General features: G+C 47.7%; 1 protein-coding gene across 1 annotated transcript in view; it reads left to right on the top strand.

The window, feature by feature from the left end:
* ADAM12 (ADAM metallopeptidase domain 12) overlaps nt 1-18,436 on the top strand; it is a 275,547-nt gene that overhangs the window by 82,124 nt on the left and 174,987 nt on the right. Inside the window, exon 8 of the mRNA XM_068258874.1 lies at nt 2,127-2,272. Coding sequence (XP_068114975.1) covers nt 2,127-2,272 — 146 coding nt within the window. The remainder of the gene's footprint in view (nt 1-2,126; nt 2,273-18,436) is intronic.

Raw genomic sequence — 18,436 nt, 5'->3', positions numbered from 1 at the left:
AAGAAAAACAAAATGAAGACTTTGGAGTGGCCTAGTCAAAGTCCTGACCTGAATCCTATTGAGATGTTGTGGCATGACCTTAAAAAGGTGGTTCATGCTAGAAAACCCTCAAATAAAGCTGAATTACAACAATTCTGCAAAGATGAGTGGGCCAAAATTCCTCCAGAGTGCTGTAAAAGACTCGTTGCAAGTTATCGCAAACGCTTGATTGCAGTTATTGCTGCTAAGGGTGGCCCAACCAGTTATTATTTTTTTTCTCACTAAATAATAAAAACCATCATTTAAAACTGCATTTTGTGTTCAATTATGTTATCTTTGACTAATAGTTAACGGTTTTTGATGAGCAGAAACATTTAAGTGTGACAAACATGCAAAAGAATAAGAAATCATGAAGGGGGCAAATAGTTTTTCACACCACTGTATGTCACCAATCCCCCAGCATTCTTTGCACCTATGGTTTATAAAGAAAAAAAAGGCCAGGACCCAATTTCACACTGGGGGCGGGATTTTAAGACCAAATGTGGAATACAAACCCTGAGGGTGAGAAAATCACATTTTATCATGTGTGATTTTATATATCTTGGCAACTTATTAGGTTTAAAGCAAACTGTAATTTATAATTCAGGTACTCTTTAAATGCAGGGGAATTACAGCAGTAGTAACACCGCTGTCAAGTGCTGACACGTGGTGGTGTTACAGGATCAGTGAATAATGGCGCACAGCATACAAATGGCGCCGCATTAAAAAGATACGCTTATCGCTATTTATCGTTAGTACTGCATAATAATGGCACACAGGGAAAGAAGAAGAAAAACTGCATACAGTAACGTTATTTATCAATAGTGCCGTACATATGCCAAACAGCAGACGTTATTGTGCACAATAACGTTATTTATCAATAGCGCCCTACATAAGCCAAACTGCAGAAGTTATTTAACTGCAAAACGGTGAATGGATTTAATGTAACACTGTCAAGGTTAGGGTTAGGCACCACCAGAGGAGATTTAGGGTTAGGCACCACCGGGGGGGTGGTTAGGGTTAGGCACCACCAGGGGGGTGGTTAGGGTTAGGCACCACCAGGGGGGTGGTTAGGGTTAGGCACCATCAGAGGGGTCTTAGGGTTAGGGATAGGTACAGAGAGGGTTCTGTGTGTTAACGCTAAATAACGATAAGGCTTTAACGCTAAATAACAATAAGGCTTTAACGTTAAATAGCGATAAGCGACAAACGGATTAGCGGCAACACCGTGCGCCATTATTCTCAGGCACCATTTTCAGATGGACCCGTTACAGGGCGACAGAGGCCTGCAACATGTTGAGTCTGATCGCGGCAGTGGTTGTCAGGACAGATATAATAAAATACTTACATAAATGTGAGAGGTGGACTCCCTTTTGTGACATACTGTAAGTGACGCCCAATATGAATCTAGCTCATACTTTCATCTAGCCCAGGCATGGCCAACTCCAGGCCTGGAACGCCATATCAATGTCCATGTTTAGGATGGATGGAGAAATGTGTTCTTCTTGATAAGCCACACCTTTCCTGATTCAGTCCCATCATTAATTTGAGTTGTGCCGTAAAAGGTGTGAGGACCTTGGCCCTCAAGGACTGGAGTTGGACATCCCTGGTCTAGCCAAATCACCACTGACCTAAGTGCCCCCCAAAATCTACCAATACCTGCTATTCAGAGAGCTGTCTGATAACACATGTATTGAGCACCAAACTCAAGGTGTGCAGTTGCTCTTCCACCATCTGCTGGTCCAATAGATAGGGGTGTAACTACAAAGCATGGGGTCTTCCGGTAAAACTTTGATGGGCTCCCCAATGTTCCCACCCCTTCCCTTGCCACCCCCTGTGACCCTCACAGCCTGAGGGCCCATAATACAAGTGTCATAATACAAGTGTATCCATCATGATCTTCACACACACAACAATTGTAGCCACATGAACACCTGATCTGCAGGATGGACCTCTTTATTAGAGGGAGTGACGTAGTCGTAGGGGGCCCCCATACAGCTCTGCCCCACCCCCCTTTTCTCTGTCATCACACCCCTGGACATTTGTTTTGCAGAATGTACCAGCTTCAGCATTGTTCCTTACTTATGGTTTCCTCCTTTCTACTGAAGGACCACTCTGACACCCCTCTGGGAGCAGCAGTTACACTGGCCCATGAGATTGGCCACAACTTTGGCATGAACCACGACACACTGGAAAGAGGGTGCAACTGCAAGGGATTCGACAAAGGGGGCTGCATCATGACTCCATCCACCGCGTAAGTCTTCCCTCCCATTGTAATTCCAGCCTCTGGCACTTCCTGTGATTATAAATGTCTGTAAACTGCACACTCTTGCATTTGAAGTTGGAAGGTGTACAGTCTTATGGTGTCTGTAAATGGTACAATAAAAACATTACATTTTCCCGTTTATTTGACTAAAGCGATCAATTCAAATGAAAGTCAAAAAGAATCCCTTTTTTTAATCAAGAAAAACAAACAATTATCTAGGTTTTTTCGATAAAAATCCGATCAGACATGTTGGAAAAATCTTTATATTCGATCTAAGGGAATAATGGAAACACCATTTTTTCAATTTATTTCGATTAGATAATTTTAAGTAACTGTTAGTTAAAAAGAAGAACTTTTCTGAAATATAGTAGTAGTGAAAAAGAAATGATGTAAATTATTAATGTAACTGAATCAGCGCAAGTCACAAGTAGGTGTGTGATACAGTTCCACCGTACTTCACATCTGAGGTATCAGGCCAATAAAAGGGAGTCCCAGCACCCAAAAGGTAAAAGGCTTTCCAGCCAATAACAACCTACATTATAAGGTTGTGTACATATCATGGGGCTCCCAGTGGTCATATTGCAATCTTTAACTAGGTAAAGTCATCCTCCAGAGTTCATCGGTGTAAGATCAATGATATATCATAAAAATGATCAAAAACAGCAGTACTAAGTGTAGACCACTTTATTAAAGAGAACCTGTAACAAAAAAAAGTTCCCCTAGGGGGGTACTCGCCTTAGGAGGGGAAAGCCTCAGGGTCCCTGTTGCAGCTCTCCGCACGGAGATAGGTGAAAATAGCCGATCTCCATCGGGTCCGCTCTACTGCGTAGGCGCAGGAGACTTGCGCCTGCGCAGTAGAGCGGCCCAATGGAGATTGGCTATTTTCACCTTTCTCCGTGCGGAGAAACGATACTGCGCCTACGCTGGAGCCGGGGAGGTAAATATTTACATCGCCGCCGTGAAACGGGTTGCAACTTTGTTTTGGAGTATGCCAATAAATTTACATCTGTTTTTCAAACTGACAATTCTAGTAAAATCATAAGACATAAAAAGAGTACTGACATACGGGACACAAAGTTATGGGTACCCCGAATTAAAATAGTGCGTGTATACTGGCGAAAAGTGTTCTTGTCCTGAAATGCACTTGAAACAAAAAGAAAAAGAAAAACTGAGAGCCCAATATAGTGCAGTAAGTCTAACAATTGTTGGCGAAATAATTAACAGATGTGGATATACTCACAAACACGGGTTACCACATAGGCAACCACTTGAAATGCAGGTGGGGAGTATTAGAACCTGACCCCACTCAGGTTTAAGAAGTCGCTCTCTGTAGATAGAAAGAAGGGGACAGTCCCCTCCACCCAAGGTGGACTATATACTGTGCAAATTTGGACAGAGGCGCCAGGCAGGTTAAAATGATCTAAAAACAACTAAAAAGGAGTAGTACAGGTGGACTTACCTCCTGAAATGATGGACAATCGAGATTGTTCAAATCGCAAATAACAATTTATTTTGGCACTCCGCAACGCGTTTCGCAGGTATAACCCGCTTCATCAGGCAAGGAGTGCAAGCTCAAAAAGGTCCAATAGTGGCCTGATGAAGCGGGTTATACCTGCGAAACGCGTTGCGGAGTGCCAAAATAAATTGTTATTTGCGATTTGAACAATCTCGATTGTCCATCATTTCAGGAGGTAAGTCCACCTGTACTCCTCCTTTTTAGTTGCTTTTAGATCATTTTAACCTGCCTGGCGCCTCTGTCCAAATTTTCACTCTTGTCCTGAATAGAGTTGGGCCGAACGGTTCGCCTGCGAACGGTTCCATGCGAACTTCAGTGGTTCGCGTTCGCGTCCCGCAGGCGAACCTTTGCGGAAGTTCGGTTCGCCCCATAATGCACATGGAGGGTCAACTTTGACCCTCTACATCACAGTCAGCAGGCCCAGTGTAGCCAATTAGGCTACACTAGCCCCTGGAGCCCCACCCCCCTTATATAAGGCAGGCAGCGGCAGCCATTACGGTCACTCGTGTGCTGCCTGCGTTAGTGAGAGTAGGGCGAGCTGCTGCAGACTGTCTCTCAGGGAAAGATTAGTTAGGCTTAACTTGTTCCTGTCTGGCTGCATACCTGTTCTGTGAACCCACCACTGCATACCTGTGCTGTGAACCCACCACTGCATACCTGTGCTGTGAACCCACCACTGCATACCTGTTCAGTGAACCTGCCACTGCATACCTGTTCTGTTCAGTGGACCCGCCACTGTATACCTGTTCATTGAACCCACCACTGCATACCTGTGCTGTGAACCCACCACTGCATACCTGTTCTGTGAACCCACCACTGCATACCTGTGCTGTGAACCCACCACTGCATACCTGTTCAGTGAACCTGTCACTGCATACCTGTTCTGTTCAGTGGACCCGCCACTGTATACCTGTTCATTGAACCCACCACTGCATACCTGTGCTGTGAACCCACCACTGCATACCTGTTCTGTGAACCCACCACTGCATACCTGTGCTGTGAACCCACCACTGCATACCTGTTCAGTGAACCTGCCACTGCATACCTGTTCTGTTCAGTGGACCCGCCACTGTATACCTGTTCATTGAACCCACCACTGCATACCTGTGCTGTGAACCTACCACTGCATACCTGTTCTGTGAACCCGCCACTGTATACCTGTTCTGTTTAGTGAACCCGCCACTGTATACCTGTTCTGTTTAGTGAACCCGCCACTGCATACCTGTTCTGTTCAGTGAACCCGCCACTGTATACCTGTTCTGTTTAGTGAACCCGCCACTGTATACCTGTTCTGTTTAGTGAACCCGCCACTGCATACCTGTTCTGTTCAGTGAACCCGCCACTGTATACATGTTCAGTGAACCCGCCACTGCATACCTGTTGTGTTCAGTGAACCTGCCACTGCATACCTGTTGTGTTCAGTGAACCTGCCACTGCATACCTGTTCTGTGAACCCGCCACTGTATACCTGTTCTGTTCAGTGAACCCACCGCATCAGTGCGCATACCTGTGCAGTTAAGTGAACCCACCTACCTACGTGAGTGCACGCAGTGTGATATACCACTCCGTGCATACCCGATATGGACAAAACAGGTAGAGGAAGAGGTAGTGCCAGAGCCAGAGGAAGGCCACCCGGCAGATCTGCGCGAGGTCGTGTAAATGTAATTTCGTGTGGACCTGGCCCACAGTACAGTGCTCGGAAGAAGGCACGTCCCATCACCTCCCAAGATTGTCAGGACGTGGTTGAGTGTTTAGCGACACAGAACACCTCATCTTGCTCAGCCACCAGCGCTACTACTAGCACCACTTCCGCTGTATTTGACACTTCGCAAGAATGATTTAGTGTTGAAATCACTGATGCACAGCCATTGTTGTTACAGCCAGATGAATTTTCACCAGCTCATATATTTGAGTTACCCGGCAACACTATGGATGTAACGTGTAAGGAGGATGAAGGACCTACTGATGGTGCATGTTTGGATTTGTCTGAGGCAAGCGAAGCTGGGCAGGATGATTACGATGATGACGATGATAGGGATCCTCTGTATGTTCCCAATAGAGGAGATGAAGAGGGGGACAGTTCAGAGGGGGAGTCAGAGAGTAGTAGGAGGAGAGAAGTTGCTGAAAGAAGCTGGGGCAGCTCTTCGTCAGAAACAGCTGGTGGCAGAGTCCGGCACCATGTATCGCCACCTATGTACAGCCAGCCAACTTGCCCTTCAGCATCAGCTGCTGAGGTCCCCATAGTGCCCACATCCCAGGGTGGCTCAGCGGTGTGGAAATTTTTTAATGTGTGTGCCTCAGATCGGACCAAAGCCATCTGTTCGCTCTGCCAACAAAAATTGAGCCGTGGAAAGGCCAACACTCACGTAGGGACAAGTGCCTTACGAAGGCACCTGGAGAAAAGGCACAAACAGCAATGGGATGGCCACCTGAGCAAAAGCAGCAGCAGCACACAAAAGCAAAGCCACCCTCCTTCTCCTCTTCCTCCTCCATCAGGTGCATTATCTGCTTCTGCCGCTTTCTCCCTTCCACCTTCACAGGCACCCTCCTCCACTCCGCCTCTGCCCTTGAGCGGTTCCTGCTCCTCTGCCCACAGCAGCAGTCAGGTGTCCGTGAAGGAAATGTTTAAGCGGAAGAAGCCAATTTCGGCCAGTCACCCCCTTGCCCGGCGTCTGACAGCTGGCGTGGCGGAACTGTTAGCTCGGCAGCTGTTACCATACCGGCTGGTGGACTCTGAGGCCTTCCGTAAATTTGTGGCCATCGGAACACCGCAGTGGAAGATGCCAGGCCGCACTTATTTTTCGAGAAAGGCCATACCCCAACTGCACCGTGAAGTTGAGAGGCAAGTGGTGTCATCTCTTGCGAAGAGCGTTGGGTCAAGGGTACACCTGACCACGGATGCCTGGTCTGCCAAGCACGGGCAGGGCCGCTACATTACCTACACAGCCCATTGGGTGAACCTGGTGGTGAACGATGGCAAGCAGGGCGCAGCGGACCAAATTGTGACACCTCCACGGCTTGCAGGCAGGCCTCCTGCCACCTCCTCTCCTCCTGCTACATGCTCTTCGCTGTCCTCCTCCTCCTTGGCTGAGTGGCAGTTCTCCTCTCCAGCTACACAGCCCCAGCTCCGCAGGGCCTATGCTGCATGCCAGGTAAGACGGTGTCACGCCATCTTAGACATGTCTTGTCTCAAAGCGGAGAGTCACACTGGAGCAGCTCTCCTGGCTGCTCTTAAGAAACAGGTGGATGAGTGGCTGACCCCGCACCACCTGGAGATAGGCAACGTGGTGTGCGACAACAGCAGCAATCTGCTTGCCGCTTTGCATATGGGGAAGCTGACACACATACCCTGCATGGCACATGTCATGAATCTAGTGGTTTAAAGATTTGTGGCAAAGTACCCTGGCTTAGCGAATGTCCTGAAGCAGGCCAGGAAGTTCTGTGGGCATTTGAGGCGGTCTTACACAGCCATGGCACGCTTTGCGGAAATTCAGCGCAAAAACAACATGCCGGTGAGACGCCTCATTTGCGATAGCCCGACTCGCTGGAACTCGACCCTGCTCATGTTCTCCCGCCTGCTAGAACAGAAGAAAGCCGTGACCCACTACCTCTACAACTACAGTAGAATGAAACAGTCTGGGAAGATGGGGATGTTCTGGCCCGACAACTGGACACTGATGGAAAATGCATGCAGGCTCATGCGGCCGTTTGAGGAGGTGACCAACCTGGTGAGCCGCAGAGAGGGCACCATCAGCGACTTAATTCCCTACGCTTATTTCTTGAAGCGTGCTGTGCGTAGAGTGGCGGATGAAGCTGTGAATGAGCGTGACCAGGAACCGTTACGGCAGGAACAGGCATGGGACCAATTTTCATCAGACCCAGCTGTTTCCTCAACACCTGCGGCAGCACAGAGGGGGGAGGAGGAGGAAGAAGAGAAGTCGTGTGCAGAAGACGAGTCAGACTCAGAGGATGATGAGCAAGGTGTTTCTTTGGGGGAGGAGGAGGAGGAGGAGGGGACAGCGGCAGGAGAACAACCTCAGCAGGCATCGCAAGGGGCTTGTGCTGCTCAACCTTCCCGTGGTATTGTTCGCGGCTGGGGGGAGGAGGTTGACTTACCTGACGTCACTGAGGAAGAGCAAGAGGAGATGGAGGGTACTGGATCCGACTTTGTGCAGATGTCGTCTTTTATGCTGTCCTGCCTGTTGAGGGACCCCCGTATAAAAAACCTCAAGGGGAATGAGCTGTACTGGGTGGCCACACTACTAGACCCTCGGTACAGGCACAAAGTGGCGGACCTGTTACCAACTCACCGGAAGGTGGAAAGGATGCAGCACATGCAGAACCAGCTGTCAACTATGCTTTACAATGCCTTTAAGGGTGATGTGACGGCACAACGCCAGCAAGGTACCACTGCCACTAATCCCCCTTCCGTGTCCACGCAGTCAAAGACAGGACGCTCCAGCGATCTCATGGTGATGTCGGACATGCGGACGTTCTTTTGTCCAACGCCTCGCCGTAGCCCTTCCGGATCCACCCTCCACCAACGCCTGGAACGGCAGGTAGCCGACTACCTGGCCTTAAGTGTGGATGTAGACACTGCTGTGAACAGCGATGAGGAACCCTTGAACTACTGGGTGCGCAGGCTTGACCTGTGGCCAGAGCTGTCCCAATTTGCCATCCAACTTCTCTCCTGCCATGCCGCAAGCGTCCTGTCAGAAAGGACCTTCAGCGCAGCTGGAGGCATTGTCACAGAGAAGAGAAGTCGCCTAAGTCACAAAAGTGTTAAGTACCTCACCTTTATCAAAATGAATGAGGCATGGATCCCGGAGGGCTGCTACCCGCCCCAAGACTAAGTCAGTCCCCGCACACACAGCATCTCTGCCTGCACGCCGTGTGACTGGCTGCCTGGCCTGCCCCAAGAAGACTAAGTCGCTCCCAGTCCCTCCACACAGCATGTCTGCCTGCAGGCCGCTTGACTACCTTCTCCGCCACCACCAACAGGGTCCGGGACTCCAGGCGGATTGCTGAATTTTTTAGGCCGCTGCTAGCAGCGGCCGCTGTAATAATTTTTCTGGTGCGTGTACATGACTGCCTAATTTTTCTGGCTGCACTGCGGGCAGCTGCAACAACAAAAGAAAAGACATGTACATGCGCCCATTCCCCTTCGTGATCATTACCTTGCCGTGGTGAAGGGGCTTGCGTATCACAATGAAGCAATGACCGGCGCCTAGATGAGTGTCTCGGGGGGCACACCCACGATAATAAGGTCGTTGCCTCATTGTGGTCAGACCAAATTTGATCAGCTGGACAGTCACTGTTCTGTCATTCAGCTACATCAGCCAGGCGACCATATGGGCTGTAAAGCCACCAAAACCTGCACTCTCGCCATGGTGCGCACCAGTCCAGCACGGCCGTCACTACACAAACAGCTGTTTGCGGTGCGTTACACGGTGAGTTTGGTGTGTCAGTGTGAAGCAGTACCTTAATTACACTACCTGATTGATGTATACACATGCAAGATGTTTGAAAGCACTTTAGGCCTGTCATTTAGCATTCAATGTGATTTCTGCCCTTAAAACGCTGCTTTGCGTCAAATCCAGATTTTTCCCCGGGACTTTTGGCATGTATCCCACTCCGCCATGCCCCCCTCCAGGTGTTAGACCCCTTGAAACATCTTTTCCATCACTTTTGTGGCCAGCATAATTATTTTTTTTTTTCAAAGTTCGCATCCCCATTGAAGTCTATTGCGGTTCGCGAACTTTAACGCGAACCGAACCTTCCGCAGAAGTTCGCGAACCTAAAATCGGAGGTTCGGCCCAACTCTAGTCCTGAAATAGTTAAAAGGAAATAAATATGGCAGCTTCCATAGGTCTCACACCTCAGGTTCCTTTTAAGCACAGTTCTTATCGGTGGGATTAGTATTTTGATCGCCGTGTGTACTTCTATGTACATGTGACATACATTCCCTACATCTATGAAGGAAAGGTGAGGATGTAGCGTTGCTGATAAGCGCTTGTCTCCATGACAGCTCCCATCATAAACCGATGTTGAGCGGTGCTCCTTCATGTGAGAGATTGCGGTTGCGTTGGACGGGGGAAGGATTGGATAGTCAATGTTTTTCCTTTACAATCTGATAAGTCTGCAGCACTGAAGTGTGACATTAAAATATATTTCTCTTATCGCTTGCCCGTAGCCATTAGAGCAGATAACTGCATTTCCTCACCCTGATACCGTCCATGTGCCGCCATGTCAGCTGACAGTCCTGCACGCGATATCAAAGTCTGCCGCGTTTTATTGCATCATATCTACTTTTTATTAAGTGAGGCATTATCTCCGCTCCTTTGTGATTTCCTGGAGATTCCTTGCAGACCAGCGAAGGTTTTAGGCCTCTTTCAGGCAGGAGGCTGGACTGCGCTCTTGTCGGGCAGTTCCGCGCCGCGTCTGCCGCCCTCGAGTGTCATTCGGGTGCAATTAAAATGTAGCAGAATGGCCATTTGGCTTCTTTGATAAGTTAAAGAGGACCTGAACTCAGAACTTCCTCTTTGCTCTAAAAGATAAACAGCATAATAACTTTTTCAGAAAAAAAAAAATTATTTGTTACAGCTTACAGAACTCCTGCAGTAAATCTGCAGAGTGCCTACTTACTGCTTTCATGGAAGCAGACATCGGGTTAACACCCTGTGTTTAAAAATTAGCTGCTCTGCCTTGACAGAGGAGATTCCTGAACTGACACAGCTGAGAGATTAAATTACAGTGGTGATTAGTCACAGATGAGGGGGAATTAGACGGGCTAAACTCTCTAAATACAAAAATCAAGAAAAAAAGAGGATTGTCTGTGTGTGGCACTTCTTAAAGAAAATGAAGCTGTGATCTGAGTATACTACACAAGTCAGATGCGTTCCGCAGCCCTGTAACACCCTGCAATGTATGCTGCAACTGTCGGCTGGACGTGTGCTCCGCTCAAAACGGATGAAAAACACAATGAAGGATATAACTGCAGAGGAGAAAAGGAACAAGCGTGCACCTTCCGTCTTTTAAATTTAATGGCGTGGAGTGACAGTCAAAAAAGTTTGTGACTTAAATAACACTTCAAACAAAGTCCAAGTGTGACATCAGTCTGATGCGTGGCATCTCTTTCGGGATCTATCTGAAAATGGCGCCTGCGAACAATGGCGCACGGTGTTGCCGTTAATCCGTTTGTCGCTTATCGCTATTTAACGTTAAAGCCTTATCGTTATTTAGCTCTGTTTAATTTATTTAAAATTAGCATTAACACACAGAACCCTCTCTTTACCTATCCCTAACCCTAAGACTCCGCCTGGTGGTGCCTAACCCTAACCACTTCCCTGGTGGTGCCTAAACCTAAGACCCCTCTGGTGGTGCCTAACCCTAACCACCCCCTGGTGGTGCCTAACCCTAAGACCCCTCTGGTGGTGCCTAACCCGAACCACTTCCCTGGTGGTGCCTAACCCTAAGACACCTCTGGTGGTGCCTAACCCTAACCACCCCCTGGTGGTGCCTAACCCTAAGACCCCCCTGGTGGTGCCTAACCCTAACCACCCCCCTGGTGGTGCCTAACCCTAACCATCCCCTGGTGGTGCTTAACCCTAAGACCCCCCTGGTGGTGTCTAACCCTAACCACCCCCCTGGTGGTGACTAACCCTAAGACCCCCCCCCCTGGTGGTGCCTAATCCTAACCATCCCCCTGGTGGTGCCTAACCCTAACCATCCCCTGGTGGTGCTTAACCCTAACCACCCCCCTGGTGGTGCCTAACCCTAACCACCCCCCTGGTGGTGCCTAACCCTAACCACTATCCTGGTGGTGCCTAACCCTAACCACTATCCTGGTGGTGCCTAACCCTAAGACCCCCCTGGTGGTGTCTAACCCTAACCACCCCCCTGGTGGTGACTAACCCTAAGACCCCCCCTGGTGGTGCCTAACCCTAAGACCCCCCTGGTGGTGCCTAACTCTAACCACCCCTCTGAAGGTGCCTAACCCTAACCACCCCCCTGGTGGTGCCTAACCCTAACCACCCCCCAGGTGGTGCCTAACCCTTACCACCCCCCTGGGGGTGCCTAACCCTAACCACCCCCCTGGTGGTGCCTAACCCTAAATCTCCCCTGGTGGTGCCTAACCTTGACAGTGTTACATTAAATCCATTCACCGTTTTGCAGTTAAATAATGTCTGCAGTTTGACTTACATAGGGAGCTAATGATAAATAACGATACTGTGGGCAATAACGTCTGCTGTTTGGCATATGAACGGCGCTATTGATAAATAACGTTACTGTGTGCGGTTTTTCTTCTTTTTCCCTGTGCGCCATTATTATGCAGTACTAACGATAAATAGCGATAAGCATATCTTTTTAATGCGGTGCAATTTTTATGCATAGTCGCTGTGCGCCATTTTACACTGATCCGCTCTTACGTGTCCAGCAGATGCAGGGTCTGCGGTGCAGGAGGTGGGGCGACGGCCATTTCACGTCAGTATGACGCTTGGTCACGTGTACCACTGTTAAAGTGAATTTTTTGACTGTCACTCCACGCCATTAAATTTGAAAGACGGAAGGTGCACGCTTGTTCCTTTTCTCCTCTGCAGTAATAAACTCTCTAAATACATACAGGGTGCATTTCTCTGTTTTCCTTCTGTCCTGCGCAAGGGGCCAGGGGAGCTGTTAGGGTATTTTGATAACACTGCCATTTCTGACCATCCCTTCCCCAATTTCTGCAGAATTCCCCATTTCCACCAGTGCTGATTACTGATTTCGCGGGTCTCCAATCGTTTTCTAATTTCCGAGTTGTGGTTGTTTTTTTTTTGTTTGTTTGTTTTTTGGGGTTTTTTTTGCCATTTTTTTACATTCTCTAATTGGTCCAATGCCCCCCAGTTCTGTGATTGGGCTCAAATGACTGAGTTGCGGTTATATTTATTTCCGCAGAAATACGATGTCTGAGTTCCCGTCGGAAATATGGAAATTTCAATTCTGCGAAATCTGAATGAGCGTCCCTACGCTGGGGACAGTTTAGGAACATAAACACACAGAGGCTAAAAAATGGGAAAATCAGGGTCAGACAAGAGGAGAGGGGACACTTGTACATCAATATGGATACAGCACTCACCCCTGCAACTTCTGCCATCGCAGGGGGAGGGGCCAGAGGCTTTGGTGGTCCCTCCTCCTCACTCTTCCCTGTTCGCTCACAACAAACATGTGCGGAGTGTGCGTCATTTATTCTTGCTTCCAGATCTGCTTCACAGTAGAACACTCTCTGCTGCCATTCGCCGGCTCCCGATCATGTGACCCTGTGGGGTTCGGGGACTAAGTGGGGCCCATGCTATCATTTTTGCAGGGGGGCCCTATTAATTTTAAGTCTGGTTACTCCCCTGCTTATCTGTATGTTTTTGGGATGTGGGAGGAAACCCACACAGACACGGGAAGAACATACAAACTCCTTGCAGATGTTGACCTGGCTGGGATTTTAACCGGGTACCCAGCGCTGCAAGGCGAGAGCGCTAACCACTACACCACCGTGCTTAAAGCGGATTCGAGATGAAAAACTAACTATAACAAATAACCTGTCTATATATCTTATCTAACGTTTACATAGTTTACACAGCAAATCTAGCTGCAAACAGCTTCAACAGTTTATGATTATTTCTTCCTGTGATAAAGTGACAGCAGCCATGTTCTGCTTGTGATCATTACATACAGGAAGCTTATCTACCTAATCCTCCCTCCTCCCTTCTGCCTCTGAAATCTCTGGCTAGTAATACCTCCCCCTCCTCCTGCCCAGACTGAGCTCCCATGAGCCCTTGCTACTGTCTGAAAATGCCAAGGCTCTCTGAAAAGCTGTGGGCGTGGCTTGTGTAGTTTATAGGGAATTAGAGTATTAAAACAAAAACAAAGTAGTTGGCTTGAGGAATGCCCTATAAACAATAGGAAAGGAACACAATTATGCAATGAGTAAAAGTTCATCTCGGATCCACTTTAAAGTGTACCAGAGCTCAGTGAAGATTTATACATACCTGGGGCTTCCTCCAGCCCCATATGCTCCGATCGCTCCCGCGCCGCCGTCCTCCGCCTTCTGCAGCTCCAGTACCGGATGCCCGCACTTCTGTCAGTCGGAGCCAGTCTGGCGTACGAGAAGTGCGCCCTCTACATATCTCTCCAGCAGCTGCGTAGACTGGCTCCGACTGACGGAAGTGTGGGGACCTGGTACCGGAGCTGCAGGCAGCGGAGGACGGCGGCGTGGGAGTGATCGGAGCTTATAGGGCTGGAGGAAGCGCCAGGTGTGTATAAATCTCTTTACTTCGCTGAGCTCTGAGTCCCTTTAAGGAAATATTAAAAACCCTTTGCAATAAGAACCTGTTATCGGAGCCTCGTCCCCCAGGAAGCAGCAGCAGTGTCAGTGGCGGAGTGCTTCCTGCGCTGCTGAGACCTCACATGTAGATTAGGAGTCAGGCGGCGTCTCACCTATGGTCGGAATGCTTAGTGCACAGCAGGAGCCGCAAGTGTGATAATCCGGGGAAGCCATTGCAGATCGCTCTCTCTTCCAGCACCTCTGCTGAGACCACGCATGTGGAGAGCGGGGAGGCCATGTGTATTCCTGAAAAAATCAATGATATGATGGTTAAAAGCACCGCAATACCCCACCTGTCAGGCAGCCTGTCATTTTCCAGCATAGCCATCTATTTGCCTGGTGATGGAAACCCGATAACACATTTCCCTATAAATCATTTGTGCCATTGTGAACAGGCGATGACACGGAGAGCGACGTGTGAGCGGAATCCTCATTACCGCGGCCGCGCTGATGCAGATGAGACGCTAGCGGGAGATATTAATATTCTTATTGGTTTATAAAGTGCCAACATATTCTGTGGTGCTGTACAAAGTAAGAAACAAACAATGGTAAAGTCCAATAAACAAAATGGTGGTGATCATATCCGCTAATTACGACTGTGTGAAATTATGCATACATTTTCGCAATCACGCCTATACGTATGATTTGTAAATTCAATTGATTTTGTGTGATCCTTTTTAATATCATTTTATTTTTTGTATAATTTAATGCTGACTTTAGCGATGAACAACAAAGCCCCCATACAGGCTATTGTTACCAAAAATTGCTACATAAGTTAACCTCTTGGGGACCAGAGGTTTATACCCCTCTAGTGACCAGGCAATTTTTTTAATCTCCTTTTATTGCCACTAATAGAGTAATTTTTGGGTGCTCTCTAATTGCTGCTGTGATTTGTTTTTATTAATTTTGATTAATTAAAAAAGATTTTTTTAAATTTTTATAAAAAATCCTATTTTTTTTTTATTTCTCTCCCTCCCCCAAAATTGTCTCTGACTGCAATCCATACAGTACACTACCCTCTCAAAGGCATCAGCCTATGAGAGGGATTAGATTGTGAGCCACTCCTGGGGACAGTTAAGTGACAAGACTGTCCTCAGTACATCGCAGCGCTGTACAAATAATTATTGCCTTTATTATTCTCTATTTCAGCCTGCCAGTTCTAATCATGGCTGGCAGGCTGATGACAGATCCCTGCTTTGTTGTTGTGCAGGGAGCGCGCACTCGAGCGAGCACGCGTTCCCTGCTAATCCCGCCCACCGCACTTTGACGCCAATCAACTTTAGGCAGCCATGCTCCCACTGCCCATCAGAGTGAGGCATTTGGGAGGTCATTAAGTATATACAGTAAAGTGGGTACAAGTAAAAATATTTTTTTTTTCAAGTCCTTGTAGTTTTTGAGAAAATCGATAAAACCATTTATCCTTTGAATTTCTAAAATCGATTTTCTCAAAAACTACAAGGTCTTTTTTGAAAAACTCTTTTCACTTGCACCCACTGTTCTCCTTAACATATGTAGCATTTTTGGTGGCAATAGCATGTACCCGGAGGCTTTGCTGTTCACTGTTAAATTCTGCACAAAATGATGCCAAAATTACGAATGATTACAGTTACAGACTAAATTGATTACAATTTTTACCGAAATTTTGCATTATGATTTTGCATCGTAATTGCAAATTTCGATTGCAAAATTACGTCTATGTAAAATTTGTGATCATCACTAATACAAAATACAGAGTCCACTAGTAAGAGGTGAGACAGCAGCCATGTATAGGAGAAGGTGTGCCCAAGCAGACAGCATTCCACACCACTGGAGCTGTAGATACAGGAACCAAATCGTGTAGACAAGACAAATAACATTTATATCGCACTTTTCTCCTGGCGGACTGAAAGCGCCAGAGCTGCAGCCACTAGGGCATGCCCTATAGGCAGTAGCAGTGTTAGGGAAGCTTGCCTAGGGTCTCCTTACTGAATAGGTGCTGGCTTACTGAACAGACAGAGCCGAGATTCGAACCCTGGTCTCCTGTGTCAGAGGCAGAGCCCTTAAAGGGGAACTTCAGCCTAAACAAACATACTGTCATTAAGTTACATTAGTTATGTTAATTAGAATAGATAGGTAATATAATTTTTTACCCACCCTGTTTTAAAAGAACAGGCAAATGTTTGTGATTCATGGGGGCTGCCATCTTTGTCATGGGGGCAGCCATCTTTTTGGTTGAAAGGAGGTGACAAGGAGCAGGAGACACAGTTCCAACTGTCCTGTGTCCTGATAACCTCTCCCAGCTGCACACCCTAGGCTTCAAATGTCAAATTCAAAATGTAAAAAAAAAAAAAATTTCTACCAAAACAGCAGAACGAGAACAACATCAGAAATCCCATCATGCTTTGCACAGCATCAGGGGAAAAGTGCCCGGGCAGTTTTCTTCTGTGCAGCTAAAAATGAGGCTTGTATTAGAGAAACAAAGTTCTGATGCTGTGAAACTGTTAAAGAAACACAAAGCCTTTTCAGTGCTGCTGAGTCGATTTTGAGTCCGGAGGTTCACTTTAACCACGACACTATCCAACCACTATGAGCAATCAAGCTCTTTGTCAATTTGATAAAACTTGCAGTTTTATCAACTTGACAAAGACCTTGATTGCTGGAAACAGCGGTCTGTGGTTGTACCTTCTGCTTTACGTGATGTAACCAATAAAATAAGCTATAATTACAGCGGTGGTGCCTGCAGGATTTGCTTCCTGTAATACAAAATACAGAATTGGTAATTACAGTGACAAAAGTAACATGCTGGGTAAAATGTGTAACAAATTTCAAGACACAAAAGGGTGAGAGAGCCCCGCCCTTGTGAGCTTACAATCTAAAGGAATGGAGGAAACGAGAGGTAGGGTAGTATACAACAATCCTACCTAGAAGCAGTGTTTAGGATATTTAGGAGGAGTGCGACTGGCCTTGGGATAAAGGGGGAATGACCTAAGGTAGAACATGTGCTTGTCGGCAAAAAAGGAGTTTTGAGGGGGTGTTTAAACTTATCAAAGGTTGGAGAGTGGCGGAAGGGAATTCCGGAGGAGTGGATCATGCCAGATAGAAGACATCAGCAGTAGGTTGGGAGCGCAATGTTAGCGGTGTTGGATATGGGGACGATTGACGCAGAGTGTTGGCAGCAGAGCTAACTCTCACAAGTCCGCCAATGCGCTTCCTCCAGTCTCAGGTGTCTTCTCTCCAAGGCACAGCCCTCCTCCCTGTGTCTTCTATCCTAGGGCAAAATACAGGAAGCAATGCCATGAGATCTTCATGTCATTCTACAGACAGTGACATCTTGTGGTTGCTTTACTATACTGCAGTTAGAAGTAAAACAGTAGTTGTTTCCAACCCCCCCCTCCTCCTTTCCTTTCCAATATATTGATCCCTGGTGGTCCTGATGTTCCACCCTCCCACCCCTGTATAACGTTCTCTGGTAGTCTAATTATTTCCCCTCCCTCTCCCAAATAGCTTTCCCTGGTGATCAAATGGGGAGTGAATCACTATGACGGTGGGTAGGCCCCCACCGGGCCTAGGCAAACGCCTAAGTTGCCTTTTTAATGGTTTGGCTCTGAGTAGAGCACTCAGCACAGGTGTCGAACTCCATGCCAGATCCATGCCAGTGTTTAAGATGGACTGAGAAAGAGCGGAATGATGGTCCTCACCTTTCCTGATGCAGACCCATCAATTCATTTGAGCTGTGTCAAAAAAGTGAGAGGCCCACCGCCTTCGAAGGACCGTTTAACATCCTTGGAGTAGAGGAATAAAAATATCCCCCCCCCCCCCAACCCTGCACTCCCTTCATTGCAAACCACTTCCAGAGACTCTCTTCATCTTCTTGCACTTCTCACCCTCTGTGTAATAACCAATGCTCCACATGTTATATTTCAGTAACAGTTCTAGGAAAAACATTTTCCTGCTCTCAGCGCCTCTCCCGCTCCGCTCAGCTGTCTCCCGCCATTCGGCTGTTTGGAGTTTGCAGACAGAGGTAGAATGCGTGTGAACACAGCTGGGTGGCTTTCTAAATGAGATCCCCGCTGCTGCGGTGGAGACCACCGTAATTTACAGAGGAAATGGAAGCTCACATCTCCCCCGCCGGCGTCTCATCGCGCTGGAAGCCGCCGATAGGAGAGATACCGGCCGAGGAACTGCAACTATCTCTTCCAATCACACATGAAAGCCGTTCTCCATGGTGTGTGAGCCTACCACGCGGCCCGCTTCCTGAGCTGATGTCATGACACCGTCGCAGGAAGTCAGTGCGTTTTCT

Source organism: Hyperolius riggenbachi, chromosome 10, assembly GCF_040937935.1.
Source record: "Hyperolius riggenbachi isolate aHypRig1 chromosome 10, aHypRig1.pri, whole genome shotgun sequence".
In the NCBI taxonomy this organism is placed as follows: Eukaryota; Metazoa; Chordata; class Amphibia; order Anura; family Hyperoliidae; genus Hyperolius; species Hyperolius riggenbachi.
The sequence above is the reverse complement of the archived record's forward strand: the minus strand, read 5'-3'. Positions and strand labels throughout refer to the sequence as shown.